Raw genomic sequence first — 19,850 nt, forward strand, 5'->3', positions numbered from 1 at the left:
TCTCACTCAGTACTCACACTATCCGAGCTGATTTGGTCAGGAAAGGGGATGTCTTTGGGGTCTGTTTCAGTTGGTGATGAAATTTCTGTTGAAATTGTTGTTGTTGTTGTTGGTGGTGGTGGTGGCCTTTTCTTTGGTGTTGGTATGGTGATGGTTGGAGGTGGTGTCGCTTTTCGTGGTGGTGGTGGTGTGGAGGCTTTAGGTTTTTCTTTCTGCTGCACCTCCTGTTGTTGTCGTCGTTGCTGCTGCAATTTTTTCTTTTTCTCTGCCTCCATTCTATGCTTGTAGATAGGACAGTCTACCTTCAAATGTTGGTCACTGCTGCAGAGGTAACACTTTGGCCTTCGTCTCTCTACAGCAATGTGTATTCTTGTGCTGTCCGGCAAATTTATAGAAATTTCTATTTTCTTGTAATTTCTATTGAAAATTTTGTATGTAATTGTTCGTCTGTTTGTTTCTTTTATTAGGGCTTGTGGAGTGTTAAGGAAGACATTGTTTCCGTCTTTCCTTAACAACTCTTTTGCATCCTTTATTTCCTCCATTGTAACTTTGATTTCTTCCGAGCTCTGCAGAAGTGAAACCGTTACAATGGCTTTTGGTGGTGTTGCTGATGTCTTCTTTAGTATGTTTTTCTTTTTCTCTTCCTCCTTCTCCAGTGTAGGAGCAATAGTGGTGGTAAGAGCAGAGAAATGTATATCGGAAAGGCGGTTCAATACATTTGATTCAGTAGCGCTGCACGTGGTGGAATGCTCTTCGAAATTTATTTCTTTGCCTTTTAAGACGTGAGATGGGCATGTTGACGTGCGACTTGTTTTGTCATTTGTCTCCAGAGGGTGTGGTACACAAAGAAGGGAACAGCTCGCTGCTCTCTTCAAAGACATTTTTCAAAAATTAATAAGTATGAAATGAGAAATTTCAAGAATTTAAATGAAAATTTTGCCCCTAAAACGGGGAAAACTTCGCCTAACTGACCATCTCCGCAAGAACCTAGTTGGTTTGGCTACACAAATATACACAAATATTACAAATTTCAACAAATATTCATACAAAATTCAGCAACAACTTACAGAGCTTCAGGAGACACGTCCATCCACTTGAAAGACAATAATAATAATAATAATAATAATAATAATATCGAAAAATACCTTAGGAATGAGAACCCAGGTTCAAAATTTCCCCAAGACACCTGATGAAGGCTGGAGGGTATATCAGCCAAAACATTGTGTTAACAACAAACAAGATGAAGACAAATATCTGTCAATTGTAAATAATGTAAATAATTCCTCATCTCTTAAATATAGAACTGTATTATCTAATTGGTACGGAGCTGACATTAGACTTCAATGGAGACTTATAGAGAAATTCCATCAAAAACTAGCTCGTCTTTCAAACCATCTAACCATCCTGTGTAGATGTAAAGACTCAAAGCTAAAACCACCTCGCTTGTATATAATGACACCAGTGGATTCATATATAGCTAGGAAAGGGCAGGACATGCCCTCATCCGTGAGAGGATCCATTACAACCATTGGAGAAAAACATCAGCTAAATAACAAAATCAAAGGAAAATAACCAGAGATGAACAAGATCTGGAAAAGTCATACATGAAAGAATTTGAAATGGTGAATACATGCTAGATTAAGAAGTTTATGAAATTCAAAGGTGAGAGACTGAAATCCGTCACCCACCTGTGAAAGAAGTAATTAATGTAAGTAGCTGACACCTGGAAAGCTTTGAAGAAGCAGTACTAAACAAAGGTCTCAACTTTGCGACAACCACCAAGCGCATTCCATATTTGGACATAATAGCCCCTATTGAGGAGATAGCCGTAAAGATACCAAAAGCTCAAGGAAATGAACTAAGGTGGAAGGTGAGACAGGTACTAGAAAAAGCAAAACTTCATCAAGTGTCTTGAGGAAATTTCAAACTTGGGGTCTCGTTCCTAAGGTATTTTCAGCAGGCATATGGCATAGTGGTTAAGATCGCTGGTTACTAACCCCAAGATTCCGAGTTTAATTCCAGGCAGTGACCTGAATAATAATGATATCATCGAAAGATACCTTAGGAATGAGAACCCAGGTTGGAAATTTCCCCAAGACACCTGATGAAGGCTGGAGGGTATATGAGCCGAAACGTTGTGTTAACAACAAACAAGATGAGGACAAATATCTGTCAAAATGTAAATAATGTACTAGGGATCTTGATTTTCTCTGAAGTATTGACCTTTTTTTTTAATTTTTACCTTATTTCAGCTGAATATCTTTGATTTAAGGTGATGTATCTAGTCTAGAAAGCAAAGCTGAGATAACTATAGAGCAAAGTTGAAACGTATAAATTTTATATTTGACATTGAAGAACACGACTGCTATTTGGTGAAGTGTTCAAATTGTTGCACTTTTGTTTTTCTCGAATTTATCATCCAGTTCGTCTAATAACCTCGATTGTACTGTCAAGACATTTAACTGCTTCTGTGATGGTTTGGTTACAGATATACTTGTGATTTGTCTGGACAGATATTTCTATTATCTTTATATTTGTGTACATGTGCATTTATACTCTTGATTGTGCAACTGACACCACTTTTGTGTCACCCGTTATTTGTATTTCCTTACTTTGCTTTTATGTTTAGAAATTCATACGTTGTTTTTGATAGAAATTCATACGTTGTTTTTGATGTTATTGCAGGGAAACTGAACCCAAAGTGTCAAATAATTCAAAACCAGAATTATCTGTGTGTCTTAAACTTCCATCATCTCCAGTCAAAGAAGAAACAAAACAAAATTTACTTGTTAATGAATTAGAAATGAATGAATGTCAAAACGTTATTACAAATGACTTGGTAAAGGACCAGATAGAAACAAAAAATATTGAAAAATCTGAAATTTGTGTTGATAATGAAAACAAAGTGGATGAACAGATTTCATTAGTAGATTCAGAGCATTGTGTGATAACACCAAAAGTGTTGGCTAGTGGTGCAGAATTAGCTGATGTTACGTCAGACAAAATAGATGGTGTGAATTTAAATACTTTTGCAAAGAAACCGTGTAAAGTTTGGGATGAAACAGACGAAGATAGAAATTCCACTATGACAAATGAACAGGATGTACCAGTTGCTGATATCTCATCAGAAATGACTACTGCGGTCGATGAAGATGTGTGTAAAGCAGATCGGTCAAAAGCATATGTTGTTCCTGCAATTGCTGAACACGATTATGTTGCTGCTGGGCCACAAGGAGTTTCACCATCATTGAACTTAAAATTAGATGAAGATACCAGTCATAGTGTTGATGACTCAGATGATTCAGACCGTACTGAATCATGTGACGAGGATAATCCACCTGTGGAGATATTTATTGATCACAATTACTGCTTACCTCATGCAATTGGAAGTATTCACGATGAAAGTAAATCATTGGAAACGGGCAACTCAGCTTTATCTGAGACAGCTTTTAAAGACTATAAATTAACGGATGAGTCTGCATCAGAAGTACAGATGCGACCATCATGGGCAGTTGGTGACCATTTTGCTGCTGCATCAGCAGTTGGCGTCACCATGCCAAAAAGTCAGATGGCAATAGATGATGATAGATTAAAACCCAAAAAGAAAAAGAAACGCACCAAGGATTCAATGTTGAGTGATATCACAAATAAATCGGTAAACGAAAGAGAAGGTGATATTATGGACACAGTAATTAAACCAAAAGTTCAATTCCAGCCTCGGACCTATCAGGAAGAAAAACAAATCTTCTTTGACATATATAATAAAGGAATTGACTTAGAAGACATAATCTTTCTCCAGCGAACATACGATACTTTATTGCAGTCGGAAGATCCGATGTATGATTGGTTGAATGATATATTTTGGGTGGATCACACACACACAGACATCCCTGACCCACCACCACCAAAAAAGAAACGGAAAACAGATGAACAGATAAGACCGGTGCATAAGTCTGGTAAGCAACAAAGTATTTTCTAGTTATTAATAGCAAATTGAACAATTTATGATTGTGGGAAAGAATTGTTAATGCCTTGATTTTCCTCATTACAGCCTTTTCTTAATGACGATAATAATTGCTTCACTGTTGTAGTGCTATAGTTTTGTTGTTTTGTTGGGAAAGTATTAGATGTCTGCTCCTAAATTAGGTGACCTGTTGTACCTAATGATAAAGCAGCTATTGCTAAAATTAGGAGATTAATGTCTGTAAATTTCTTCATATAAATCTAGCATATATTCTTTTATTCTTTACTTCAGTCAATGGATTGTAGCCATGTTGGGGTACCATCTTGAAGCATTTAGTCAATGAAATTGACCCCTGTATTTATTCTAAGTTTAGTAATTGTTCTATCAGTTTTTCTTAGATATTTCGTCATGTTATGGACAATTAAACCAGCACCAATAACCTAGTAATGAGATGCAAAGATGCAAGCACAAGCATGCTCGCACGCACGCACACGCACACACACACACACACACACACACACACACACACACATGAAGTGCTATTACAAGAAGCTATTAAATGTGATGAATGCATAGGAGAAGTGTCTTCCCAATGTGAACCCAACAGAAGGAAAAAGACATTTTAGTTGATGGTAGTACGATAAGGCAGTTAAAGATATGAAGGCAAGAAAGTCCCAGGACCATCAGAAATTACTGTAAGATGCTTAAAATGTTTGGTGTTGGAGGATACAGCCTAGTTACCTGCTTAGTCAGGTTGCACATGAAGTTGTTATACCCTATGAATGGTGTAGCAGCATTATTGTAAACTACTACAAGAGTAAAGGGGATGCCTTAAAGAGAATTACAAAGGTATTAAATTGCTAACGAGTTATGAAAGTTACATTAAATTAATTAGGAAGGAGATTAACCTTGATGAGATTCAGTTTGGTTTTATGTCAAGAAGTGCTACTATTTGATGTTGTCTTTCTTGTAAGGGCAACTGCAGAAGCACTTGGTTAAAAGTCACTGTCTTTGACAGGAAGATTTGCACTGTGGTTACTGTAGTAATTAGAAGAGACAAATGGTTTGTGAGAGTCATACAAACCATACAGGCCATGTACAGAGGTGCTGTCAGTGAGGTTGAGGGTTAATAAGTACAGTTAGAAATTTAACAGAAAGGTAGGCATTCACCAGGACCAGTTCTGAGCCACCCCTCCTGCCCATCATAGTCCTTCAGACTATAACAGGAATTCAAGACCAGTTAACTGTGAAAACTGCTATATGCTGATGATCATGTTCTTCTAATTGAAGCAGTTGTAGAATTAGAAATGGAATCTCAAGTGTGGAAGCAAATCCTGGAATCAAAGAGCCTTAAAGTTTATTAAAAAAGACCAAAGTTACAGCATGCAGGAAAATGATCCTGCTCATTATATGGAAAAGATGTGGATAGAAATTCCGTATAATATACCCAATGCAAAATATGGACACACAACAAGTGCAGTGTTATCACCGACAGGTTAACAGAGAAAGTAGACTGGCAGATACTGAGGAACAATAGACATGAAGAACACAAGAAATAGACTTTCTCTAATGGTCAGGAGGATTTCTGAAAGTAGTAGATAGTTTCTGTTACCTAGGTAACCTAATTAGCAGTGGAGGAAGATGTTCTCAAAATATAATTGCTAGAATAAGGACTGGCTGGAGAAAATTTAGAGAACTGTGACCTCCGTTGATATAACAAAAGATTTCTCTCTCTCAAAAGTGAAAGGCAGATTGTATGATGTTTGTGTACAAACAGCTATGAGACATGAACCCTGAATGTAGAAGACATGAGAAGACTAGAATCATTTCCAGTATGCTCTGTTGAATGTGTACAGTAAGAATACTTGAACAACAAGGTACAAATGATATGTTCTGTAGCTGTTTTGTTACTGGGTGTTATCAATGATAGACAACATCAGTGGTTAGCACAAGGAAGAATAATGTCATAGCAAGATCATTCACCAGTATTACATATCTCATAGTGAAATAGTTGGGCACATCCAGAAAGAATTAAATTTTTATTCTCTTTATTTGTTTTTAAATAAATAATTTTTAATTGTGTCAAGTTCTTATATATTGCATAGTGTTCATAAGGAACTTGTCACTTGATTTATTGTCCCACTTGAATTACTTAAATACCTTTTACCCAACTCTAGTTATTTTGTATGATTATAGTGAAACCTGTTTAACAATTCTTTAACTCTCTCTATATCACACTCTAACCTTTCATCCTCTGACACAAGTTCCACTCCTCCAATGCCCCCTTCCCCTCTCATAATTCCTTGTCTTGTGAGTTACTTGGTTAGCCTGTCAGTGCCGGTGGCACGTAAAAAGCATCCAGTCCACACTGTAATGTGGTTGGCATCTGGAAGAGCATCCAGCTGTAAAAACCATGCCAAAACGATCTCACCTGTGCTGGTGCCATATAAAAAGCACTGAGTCCACTCTGCGGAGTGGTTGGCATTAAAAAGGGCATACAGCCTTAAAATCCCTGCCAAAACAGACACAGTAGCCTGAAGTAGTTTTCTACCTGACCAGCTCCTGTCAACTGACCTAACCATGCCAGCATGGAAGGTGGACTTTAAATGATGATGATGAATGTAAAGACAAGTGAAATGCTGCTGCTAAGTACTTTGCCATGCATGCTAACAGTTCTACCAGTTTGCTACCTTCCATGCTTCTTATGTCATCAGAACAAATATTGCATTCACTGATAATAATAGTGTGTGAACATTAGCATTTGAATATCAGAGTATATATTGTTTGCAATGCTGTCTTTCAAAAAATCATTTGTAATTATTATGGTGAACATTGACATGTAAACAGTCCCTTCTTGCAAATCTATTTAGCACATGGTATATACTATTTAACTGGTTCTGTTTAGATCTGAACCAGTTGAATAGTATATACCATGTGCTAAATAGATTCACAAGAAGGGACTGTTTACATGTCAAAGCTCACCATAATAATTAGATTAATTAGATTTATTATAATAATTCTGTTTAGATCGGTGAAGACGCATTGCTTACTGGTTAGGACCATTTGGCTCATGATCGTAAGGTCGTGAGTTCAATTTCCAGTGAGGTGTTGTGTCCTTAAGCAAGACACTTTATTCCACGTTGCTCCAGTCTACTCAGCTGGCAAAAATGAGTAGTGCCTGTATTTCAAAAGGGCCGGCCTTGTCACATTCTGTGTCATATTGAAGTTTCCAGTGAACTACGTTAAGGGTACTCGTGTATGTGGAGTGCTCGGCCACTTGAACGTTAATTTCACAAGCAAGCTTTTCCATTGATTGGATCAACTGGAATCTTCATCATTTTAACTGACGGAGTGCCAGTTGCCAGAGTTTAGATCTGCTAAAATCTTTTTTGTGTTTTGTTTTTCTCCCAGTGGAAGAGCAATGTCAGTACCCATGACCTTTGTGGTATGATGGATCATCATTTAACATCCATTGTCCATGCTGGCATGGGTTGGATGGTTTGACCAGAGTTGGCAAGCTGGGCAACTGCACCAGACTCTAGTCTGATATGACATGGTTTCTACAGCTGGATGCCCTTCCTTATGCCAACCACTTTACAGAGTGTACTGGGCGCTTTTTATGTGGCACTGCATGGGTGCTTTTATGCAGCATCACATGGGTGCTTTTATGTGGCACAACACAGGCACTTTTACATAAAATATTGGAAGGGAGGAATTCCAGAAAGTTGCAGTTTTGAGGGCAAATAATTGAGTATTGTGTTTAGAATGGGGTTTTAGAGTTATGATGGGTGGAGAAGTGGTTGTGTTGGTTGAGTGCGAGATATGGATGATGAGTCAAAGAAAAATTATGTTTCTGTGGTTAAGTAGTTTTAGTCTGGTTTTGGAACACACACTCCAGTCATTAACACGGCACAAGTATTGAACTAACTGGCCATTCATCATCATTATCATCATTTAACGTCCGCCTTCCATGCTAGCATGGGTTGGACGATTTGACTGAGGACTGGTGAAACCAGATGGCTGCACCAGGCTCCAATCTGATTTGGCAGAGTTTCTACAGCTGGATGCCCTTCCTAACGCCGTCATGCAAAGTTTTGAAAAAATTAGCATTAAAATATTGTGTTAGCATTTATTGTTGTTGTTGTTGCTGCTGTTTAGCCCAGGTCAGCTCTTGACCAAGCAGACTATAATCAGATTTTTTTATGACCATCTTTGCCTGTTATTTTTTTTTTAAGGCATTGTGTATATAGGACCGCATTATTAAATATGTTCATTTTAAAGAAAAGGTATAATTTGAATGGGACTTGATTCTTATTTTTACCTTATCAAACGACCATATAGAAACCTTCCATGAATCGGACCATTTTTCCACTTTACAAAGCAATTTTTATTCAGTCTACTCTTAATTTGCCATAATCTATGATTCATGACTATGAATTTCTCCAGAAATGATTTGGTTTTGATAACCTGAAGTAATTTCAAAATTGAATTATATAGTTTTACATGTTGCTTTTTACTTTTTCTATTTTTGAAATCAGCTTTGATACTAATTTATTTCAGTAGCAAACAACAAATGTGTGTTACATAGGTTCAAGTTAACCCATTTGTTACCATATTTCTGTTGAGATGCTCTGTGTTTCTTTCAATCAATTTTAAATATAACAAAGAATTTAGTAAAATAACTTGGTTATCATTCAGCTAGTGTTAGGAACATAAATTGTGAATAAGATTTGGTGGGAAATTTTAATTCCAAACTTACGAAAACAAGACATTTGTACTTCAGAGCGAGAGGCAGTTTCAGCCAGGTTGGAAACGAAAGGGTTAATCTAAAATCTGTCATTACCTGACACATTGGCAACAACTCACATCTTCAAAACAAAAAGTCATTTTTTACCTTTTGTAGTACAGAACATAAAAAAATGTTTAAATATATTTATTTCTTTATTGCCCACAGGGGGCTAAACATAGAGGGGACAAACAAGGATAAAGGGATTAAGTCAATTACATCTACCCCAGTGTGTAACCGGCACTTATTTAATCGACCCCAAAAGGATGAAAGGCAAAGTCAACCTCGGCAGCATTTGAACTCAGAATGTAATGGTAGACGAAATACCGCTAAGCATTTCACCCGGCATGCTAACGATTGTGTCAGCTTGCCGCCCTTAAATATGCTTAAATATATTGATGATGCAATTAGTGTTAGTCCCTGATCGTTTCTGCTGAAGAGTCTGATCCATGAAATTAATGAACGTTTGTTGCTTTGATTATCTTGCTTTGTGGATATGTTGTCTTAAAACATGGATTCTCTTACTTTGGAAGAGAGAAAGAAATTTTATGAAAATTTGTGTACTATAGTAATTCAAATTGAAATGCTATATTTTCTGTAGTTTAGAAATAAATGTAAAGTATATATATATATCATCATCATCATCATCATCATCATCATTTAATATCCATTTCCATGCTGGTATGGGTTGGACGGTTTGACAGGGAACTGGTGACCCAGATGGCTGCATTGATTTCCATTGTCATCTTTAGCATGGTTTCTATGTTTGGATACCCTTTCAAACACAAACCCCTTTACAGTGTGTACTGGATGCCTTTCTCTTTGTTTTTGTGCCTCTGGCACTTGCGAGGATGCCATGTGACTTACAAGATAAAAAAAAGGCAGAGAAGAAAGAAAAGAAGAAAAAAGAACCCTTACTACTAAGAGGAAGTGTGGGTGGGGAAGGTGGAGATGAGTGGCCAGGTGTTGAGTATAGAGGGACAAGCACAAGTGTTTTGCTGTACAGGTGGTACTTGTGAGTGAAGGAGATGAATGGAAGGTAGTGAGGGGGGGGGGGGCTAGAGCAACCTCTCAAGGAAGAAAGAAAAAGAAGGTATCAGATAGGACAAGGCTGATGAATCATGGAAGAGGATGAGAGAGAGGGAATGCATCCATAAGAATGTGGGGAGGGAATAAACAAGTGGAGTTAGGGGTTAGTGTAGTGAGTGAAGAACAAGAGTGGGGGTGGCAGATGATGAGGAATGAGGATGGAGTGTAATATGTACTGATTCTGCTCTCATGTAACTAGTACCATAGATAGTGGAGGGTGGATGAAAATGGGGTGGGACATACATACAAGGAAAAAAAATCATCTTTGCTGTAATGGATGGGTTTCTTGTACACAGCAAAGCACCAACCATCTCTCATTTCCTCTGTAAGACTCAGCTTCTTGAGATAAACCTTCCTGGTCTCCTTCTTCCCCTAATTCCGTCCACATTAAATAATTGACACTTTATGGAACTGTCCTCATCCATATGCATCACATTACCAAACTGTCAACATCTTCTCTCTTGCATACAACATCTGATACCTCTTATGCATAACTCTTCTCTCAACACATTTGCACTTCGTTGTACATGTACACTAATATTGCACATTCAGTAGAGCATACAAGCTATATTCCACACTAGTCTTTGCATGTCCTCTGCATTCAGGGCCCATGTCTCATTACTGTGGAGCATTGCTGTACATACACAAGCATCATACAATCAGCCTTTCACTCAGAGAGAGAGAGATTTTGTTGCCAATAGAAGTAAAAGTTCTCTGAGCTTTACCTATCCTGTTATTATTTTCTGAACTTCCTCCTCCACTACTAATTAGGTAACCTAGGTAAGAGAAGCTATTTCCTGTGTGACCTTGGACTTTATGGATCCTGTGCCATCTTCCACATACAAAAATTACTCTCTCTGTTGACAAGCCTGTAATTCCACTGCACCTCTTTTGTGTCCATAGCTTGCACTTGATACACCAAATGGAATTCCTATTTAAACCTTTGAGAAGGGCCATTTATGTAAAGTGGCTAGGGTCCTGTCTGTTTTCTTGCTTACTAAAACCTTGGTCTTTGCTAAGTTAAATTTAATACCCTTTGATTCTAGGTTTTACTTCCACATGTGGAATTTCTTTTCTAATTTTATTAGATTCCACTATAAGCACAAGGTCATTACGATAGTTTCCAGGGACAGCTGGTCTTAAGTTCCTGTTATGGCCTGGAAAACAATGATGAATAGGAGGGGACTGAGAGCTGAGCCCTGAGCCCTGGTGCACACCTACCTGCACACTAAATCCATCACTGTACTCATGGCTAACACTCACCTTATTGAGAGCACTCCTGTATATAGTTTGTATGGCGTTCATAAGTCATTCATCTACCCCTGGCTTCCTCAGAGACCACCATATCACTGAGTGAGGGGTTCTGTTGAAAGCCTTTTTCTAAGTCCACAAATGCCAAATAGAATGGTTTACTTTTAGCTAAATACTTCTGCATTTATCTAAGAAGATAGCATCAGTTGTACTTCTACCTGACACACAACCAAACTGCATCTCATCTACTCTAACTCTTTTCCTAATTAATTGAACTTATAACACCCTCTGTAACTTTCATGACCTGGTCCAGCGATTTGATACCTCTGTAATTACTTGTGTTATCTCTCACCCTCAGAAGGTTATCCTGAAAGAAATTCCATTCCTCCTGTATATTTTACATCTCTATCTATCTCTTCTTCTCCTCAGATGTTTCACTTGGAACATCTCTAAACCGCTGCCCATTTGAAGGATCCTTGACCTTCCATAACCTCCTTTTCCATATCGGTTTGTGTCTCTGGGTCCTTCTAACCCTAAGTCTGAAGTTGATAAACCACTAACCTATGTTGAATTGTACTTTCTTCACCTGGGAAAGACTTTGCATTCACAAGTATCTGCCTGTCCTTGTTTCTTTTGAGAATGTAGTCAACCTGGCTAGAATGCCTACCAAATTGAAAAGTAGTCAAATAACTGGCAGGTTTCCTGAAGCTGGTATTGCAAACCAGTAAGCTATTTGCATCTCAAAACTCCAACAATCTTGTTCCTGCCTCATTTCTAGAACCAAAGCCATAACCTCCATGCATACCACGAGATCCATTGAAGTACTGATCAATGTGACTGTTGAAGTCACCAGCCATGATAATGTCATTGTCTTTCATTGTTGAAATAGCTGTAAAAGGGACTTATAGAAACAGTCCTTCTGTTCATCTGCTAGACTGGCATATAGAGCAAATGCAGAGATATATGTCACTGTTATATTACACAAGACTATTCTTAGCTTAATAATTCTATCACATACTCTGACTAACTCAACCATCTTATCCACCTACTTCAGTGTATCTGCAGTACCTACCCCATCACTACTGCTCACCTAGTGGAATTTGTATCTCTGCTCCTTGCCAACAAGCAGTCTAGCTGAAGCCCTGCTCCATTGTATCTCTTGCACACAGCACACAATGACACAGTCAAGCATTTCAGCAATATCATCAGACCTACCTTTCATTGTGCCAACATTGATTGTGGCTGCTCTAAGTTTGTGGACCTGGAAGGCATGAGAGGGTAGTTGAGGGACTGTTTTCAGTATCTAGAAGAAAGACTTTTGCAGGTTCTTGCCTTGTGGCAGCAGGTCTTTGCACATATTATTGCAAATGTGATTGGTTGTAGCATGAATTACAATTTCTTTCATTCCCTCAAAGCCTTTGTGGGTAAGCATCTGCTAGTAGAGGGGGTGAGAAGATACGGTTGAAGAGGGGAAGCAAAATTCTTTTCAGCCAACAGGCAGCCTCTTGTAGTGGTGAGGGTGCAGGGCATACCTTGGCAATACACACACACACACACACACACACACACACACACACACTTGAGTATATATAAATACATACATATAGACTTACAGGACACTTATATACAAATATATACCCATATACACCCATGCAAAAACAGATACATCCATGCATATTGTCGTCTGCAAGTATCTCTCTCTCTTTCTCTCTCTCTCTTTCTCACTCTCTCTCTTTCTCTCTCTCTCTCCCTCCCTCCCTCCCTCCCTCCCTCCCTCCCTCCCTCCCTCTCTCTTTCTCTCTCTCTCTCTTTCTCTCTCTCTCTCTCTCTTTCTCTCTCTCTCTCTCTCTTTCTCTCTCTCTCTCTCTCTTTCTCTCTTTCTCTCTCTCTCTCTCTCTCTCTCTCTCTCTATATATATATATATATATATATATGTATATATATATATATATACTTGTAATTTTTCCTGTTGACATGCTCTCTTACACTCTTGATTGATAGTTTTTTTTAAAAAATGCTTTTTTTTTTTTTTAAGAGAAAATCATGAAAAGAGACATTTGATACCTCTATCAAAATATTAAGAAATAATTTGTTACGTAGAAGAAAATTAAAGGCGAAAAAATTCTTGTTCCTTATTTTTAGCTCTGTCAGTGATTAGACTGTGATCATGCTGAGGCACTGCCTTGAATGGTCAAATTGAACAAATCATTCCCCTCCACCCTGGTGCTTATTTTTTAAATCCTGGTACTTGTTTTATCAGTCACTTTTTACCACATCAAGTTACAGGGATGTAAACAAACCAACACTGGTTGTCAAGCATTGGTGGGTGATAAGCACACACACACATCACATCACCACCATCACTACCGTCTTCATCCTCATCATCATTTACCATCTGTTTTTCCATGCTGGCATGGGTTGGACAGTTTGACAGAAGCTGGTAAGGCTGGACAACTGTACCAGACTCCAATATCTGTTTTGGCATGGTTTTTATGCTTTGGATTTGCTTCTTAATGGCAATCACTTTACAGAGTGTACTGGATGTCCTTCATGTGGTGCCAGCATGAGAGCTTTTCATGTGGCACCAGCAAGGGAGATGATATACAACAGGTTTCTTTCAGTTTCTGTTTACCAAATCCTTTCACAAGGCTTTGTTTGACCCAAGGTTGTAGCAGAAGACGCTTGTTCAATTTACCATGCAGTAAGACTGAATCCAGAACCACGTGGTTGGAAAATCGACTTCTTGCCACTTATATTGAAAGAAGTTAAAATGTTTTTTCTATATATGGTGATAATTTCAATATTTTTAACATGTCTTTTTGTAATTACATTCCATATTATTCAAAATTGGGTTTACATGTAATTCTGTTTATAAACAAAACATTTATAATTAATGCTATTTTCTTATTTAGGATCAGCTCGAACAGAAGGCTTTTACAAGATCAGTAACAGAGAAAAGGCTGGATACCTTTGTCATGCAAACAATATGACGAAAACAGCTGAGCCTGGACAACAAAATGTATGTTCAGTTCTATATTTAAGAGATGAGGAATTATGTACATTATTTACATTTGACGGATATTTGTCCTCATCTTGTTTGTTAACACAATCTTTCGGCTGATATACCCTCCAGCCTTCATCAGGTGTCTTGGGGAAATTTCGAACCTGGGTTCTCATTCCTAAGGTATTTTTCGATGCTATTATTATTATTATTATTATTTTTATTATAATATTGAAAAATACCTTAGGAATGAGAACCCAGGTTCGAAATTTCCCCCAAGACACCTGAAGAAGGCTGGAAGGTGTATCAGCCATAATGTTGTGTTAACAACAAACAAGATGAGGACAAATATCCATCAATTGTAAATAATGTAAAATGTATGTTTTTTTGATTTTGAAATTTATTTTCTCATTTTCCTGTAGCTATTTTTTATTAACCCTCAGGAGATGACAGGGCCTTATACGTTGAATATACATAATATAAACCAGGGAAAGGACTGTCTGTCAATGAAGGGATGGTACATTACAATATCCCACATGCATTCACACACATTCATAAAACTCTATTGCCATGTTTTATCACCTTTTCATATTTCTTTTAGGAAAAGAAGTTGTCAATGACCTCAAGAGAAGCCAGGCACAATATCAGACGTTTCCAAACGAACTTTGGTGATTTAGAGTTGGGTGAACTATTTAAATTTAATCAATTGAAGGTAAGTTTTTCAAAAACAATTAAAAAAGAAAAAAAAATTTTGGTTTTTGGAGACATTATTTCTCTGTGGTCATATGAAAACCGCATAGACAGCCAACTGGACATGTCCTATATTGCAAACAGCCAACTGGACATGTCCTATTTTGCAAACAGCCAACCAACCAACTGTTGTATGTAAAGTATTCATTATGGCCCAAGACAAAATTATTACATTTACATTGCAGCATCTAATTTCCAGAACATCGCATTTAAAACAATGTAATGAATTATCTAGTTTTCTTGGCTGACTGCAAACTGTTACTAAATATTTAAAATAATTCCTGGATGGCCAATGGTAATTCAGTCAAGGAACCTTCCTCATGATTTCTGCTGTCACCTTTTACTGTCATTTTATTTATTTATTTATTTATTTATTATTTCTAAAATATATATGGATGGACCTTCTTTGTTTCCCATATCATAAGGCATTTTGAATGACATGATGAATGTGTTGATTTTTTATCACTGATATGGAAGACTCTACTATCACAACCCTTCCAGGAATAGTGGATAGAGAAGGTGGATGGATGCACATATTTCTATATTTCTTTTAATCTCTTATTCAGGAGCGAAGGACATGAAGAAGATATCTTAATCCTGAAAGCCTGTCTGATTGCTTGCAATAGAGTGTTGTCTATTGACTTTCTCTAGAGGATCTTAGTCAGTTTAGAACAACCTCTTTTAACTTGCTCATTTATCCAGCTTTCAAAATATGAACCACAAGTCATTCAGGATAGATACACTAGCAATAAATGATTGTGCAATAACGAAAAGTCAGGCACTCTATGTAGCTGTAGAGACTACAAGCCTTGGTCAATGCTGACCCTGTGGGCCTATATGGTTATCCAAGGGGTCGATAAATACTTGAAATATTATATGATTCAATATAGAAAGGTCCCTCTGAAAAGCAGTAAGTGAATTCAAAATGTCTGAGAGTAGATATCATGTTCTTGGCATATCTGCAACCCCAGTTAGCTGTAAAAATGCAATTCCAACTGGCTGATTATTAATACAATTGAGGACACACTTTTCATGAGTTTATAAAAAAGTTAATGATAATTTATTGCCCATTTACAGTGGGGGGTTTCAGTTGTTTGACAATTTTGAGTTTACTCTTAGTTTTAATTTTAAAATTTAACATCCATAATGGCTACCCCTAATAGTAAGAAGTGCTAAAAGTTTGTACAAGAATATTTAAAGTTCACTTTTATACCATCATTTGCTAGTAAAACAATGCCTATATGTGTCTATTATGGGGCTTTCAGTAAAGATGCCATAAAATCTTCAAAGATGAAAGATCAACTTAGAAGGCTTCACTTGGATCTTTTCTACTTGGCTGCACTTTTTGAAATTTTAGATTATGTGAAAATTTTCAAATTTGGTGTACTGATGTATTTTCCATGCTGAATTTCAGGGGATAATTTACTGGTCCCAGAAAAAAAAAAAATGACAGTTGTTTAAAATTTGATTATTTTTACCCAGTCATTGTGATGATAGCATGTTTTAAGTGTCTAATAAGCAAAAAAAATGACCAAAAAACAAGTAAACACCACCTAATTTGTAGTTTCAAGCATTTAATATGTATTTAATGTGAAAAGAAAGAGTAAACAACACTTTTTGTAGTTTTAAGAGCAGAAAAAACAAACTGTAAACAAATAAATATTTTGTAAACACGTGTTTTATACAGGAGAGTGCCAACATTCAGCTTGTTACTATGGAAAAAGGCAGCTATATATAATTGCCTTTACATATTTATCACTTAGAAAATATTTTTCATTTTTAACCTCGTATATAGTACGCACTAGAAATCTTGACCCTTAAATTTGGGGGGAAAAAGTGCAGATTATATCTGTAGCTTTCAATCGGCTAAAATTACTCAAAATTTACAAACTTCAAAAGCGATTAACTTTTTATTTATCAATTTATGGTGATAATGAATTTTATGTCAATAATTAGCATACAAAAGTACATCAGTACACTAAATTTGAAATCAGTTGGAACAAACATTGAAAAAAACTGAAAAGTGGCAGCCAAACAGAAAAGATCTGTTCACTCTGATAAAAAAAAGAAACAAAATCCTTAATCTTTTGTGGTTACTAAAAGAAAAGATTATAAAACAGCCAAATTTAACAACATTTTTTTAAAACTCTCATGATTAATAATTATGAAGTGGGGATGAAGATATACCATCTCTCTTCATGTGGTAAATAAACAAAAATCACAGACATTCTTATTATATCAGCTGATGTAAAGATGTAAATGTAACTTATGAAGAAAGACTCTCAGTCTATTTTAAAATGCATGCCCTGCAAATTATTCTATCCAATTTACTGAATCAGTATTTGGTAATTCAAAAATTCTTGTGGCCTATGTGAAGTAAAATAGTCAGATTTTAAAGTGCATTGTTGCTGAATTTTTGTTTGCTAATTATCTTCAAGCCAGTGCAAAAGGGAATATAATTTTGTAATACTTAGAAGATAATTTTAAAAAAAAAAGTTAACAGCTTTCTTGAGAATATTAGTGCAGTTGTTAGAATTTATAATTTAGTTTTAGAAATTTGCATGATGGGGATTGATAATTTATCAATGATTCCCTGAAGAGGTCAATAATAATGAACTTTGCTCACCCTTGGTCTAATGGAATTCCCGATATTGGATCAACAAGAGCCTTATTCATACAATACTAAACACAAACCTACCACTTCTCTATATCATCAAAATTTCTTGCTGCTGTTCACAAAATATAATAGTTTTCAAGTCTAAATTAAATATTTAAAAAAATTGTATGTTAACTGAATAGGTTTTATATATATATATATATATATATATATATATATAAGTTTGAAAAGAACAATCCAAACATTTTGGGGGATCCAAAAAGAGAGAAAAGGTGATTTCTAATAAGGATTCGTCATATTCATGAAATCTGCCAAAGCAGGTAATAAGAACATGAAAATAATATATATGTGAGTGTGTGTGTACAACAATAAGAAAATGGAGGGGATCATGAGGTGGTATTCATCAACTTTTAGACAATACCAGTAATTATTAAAATATATAACGTAGAACATAGAAAGTAGGATAGTATCTTACAGCTGTTTCAGCCAAGAAGTCATAGTATCCCACTTTATTTCCATCTCTTCAGTGCACTGAAGTATTTGGTAGATAAAATTAAGGTACTTGGGTGTGCCTCTGGGCTTTGTCATATACACTAGCTTATGTATATATATATAAAAAAAAAAATGTGATTATGTCCAAAGGGTAGTACTAGACAATGCTATTACTTTATATACTTGTGGGATGTAATTTAATGTAAATTATAAGCTAGTCAATGTTTATTTGTTAAAGGTACCAGCGAAAAGCATACCTACCTAAACCTACATATATGTGTGTGCATACATAAATATACATATATACACAAGTGCATGCACATAGATACACATATACACACATACCCACATATATTAATACAAAAGTAGCAGCAATCATACATACATACATACATATAATTATAGCTAACTTAATATATACCCTCTTTTATATATACCTGCATAATTATCATCACATAATACAATATAACATCAATAATAACTCAAATAATAATAATAATAATTATTATTATTATTATGTCAGTTGGGGTATTTTAATACTAGGTTCTAGTGGTATTTGGAAAAGGTATGCACAATTTTATGAAGACAGGAAACGTTGCATTCCTTAAAGCTGTCATAAGCAGAATTTTAGCTCCAGTTATAAACAAAATTTCTAACATACATTTTCTATTTTTAGTATTATACGCTGGTGCTGTTGTTAATATTTTCCAATTTAAATTATAGTTAATTCTCCTATCCTTAAGTTCCCATATATAGTTACTTAACCCTGTAGAATTCCTCCTATTTCTGTTTCTAAATGTATAGTTATGGTAATTAAGCCTCTGTTTTATATTGTTTTTTGTCGTACCCACATATACTTTGTTGTCATATTGTGTACTTACTATATATTGATATACTAACTTCTTTCTAATGCAGTTATTATTAATACACAATTATTACTTATTCTACAATCACATGCTCTGTGTGGCTGTGTAGAGTTTATGTTATTGGGGTTGACAGGTATTATATTATTAGTTCTGTGGCTATTGTTGATCCCAATAATGTTATTGCTTATACTATTGTGATCATTAATGTTATTATTATTATTATTACTATTATTATTGGTTATGGTAATTTTATTGTTACTCTTATTATTTACACTTCTATTGTTGCTGTTATTAATGTTATTATTATTGTTATTATTATCACCAACCATGCCATTTCTATTATTATTATTATTATTATTATTATTATTATTATTATTATTATTATTATTATTATTATAATAAAAATCATAATAATAGTAATCATAATAGAAATGGCATGGTTGGTGATAATAACAACAATAATAATAACAATAAAAATAATAATATTAATAACAGCAAAAATGGAAGTGTATTAGAATAAAATTTCCATAACCAATAATAATAATAATAGTAATAATACTAACATTAATGATCACAATAGTATAAGCAATAATAACATTATTGGGATCAACAATAGCCACAGAATTAATAATATATAATACCTGTCAACCCCAATAACATAAACCCTATACAGCCACACAAAACATGTGATTGTAGTATAAGTAATAATTGTGTATTTAATAATAATTGCAGGTAGTAGTAGGAGGTAGTATATCAATGTATAGCAAGTACACAATATGACAACAAGGTATATGTGGGTGTGACAAAAACAATATGAAACAGAGGCTTAATAAAGTATACTGGATAGATATTATCCCTTAGTTGGCTGGATTAACAACCTTTAACTTTCTTGGAATATACATATATGTATATATATATATATATATATATATATATTAGAGTTGAAGTTAGTGTATTGTACTAAAATTTTTATAACCTGTACATTGACAAGGTTTGATAATAAAATTTTTTTCATTTTTACAGTTTCGAAAAAA

General features: G+C 35.5%; 1 protein-coding gene across 1 annotated transcript in view; it reads left to right on the forward strand.

Annotated features, from left to right (window-relative positions):
- Positions 1–19,850, forward strand: part of LOC106883719 (uncharacterized) — a 79,267-nt gene that overhangs the window by 50,103 nt on the left and 9,314 nt on the right. The window contains exons 12-14 of the mRNA XM_089365364.1: positions 2,686–3,956; positions 14,003–14,109; positions 14,693–14,976. Of these exons, the coding sequence (XP_089221490.1) occupies positions 2,686–3,956; positions 14,003–14,109; positions 14,693–14,976 (1,662 nt within the window). The remainder of the gene's footprint in view (positions 1–2,685; positions 3,957–14,002; positions 14,110–14,692; positions 14,977–19,850) is intronic.

The sequence above is a fragment of the Octopus bimaculoides genome, chromosome Z (assembly GCF_046866305.1).
Source record: "Octopus bimaculoides isolate indiv1 chromosome Z, ASM4686630v1, whole genome shotgun sequence".
NCBI lineage: Eukaryota > Metazoa > Mollusca > Cephalopoda > Octopoda > Octopodidae > Octopus > Octopus bimaculoides.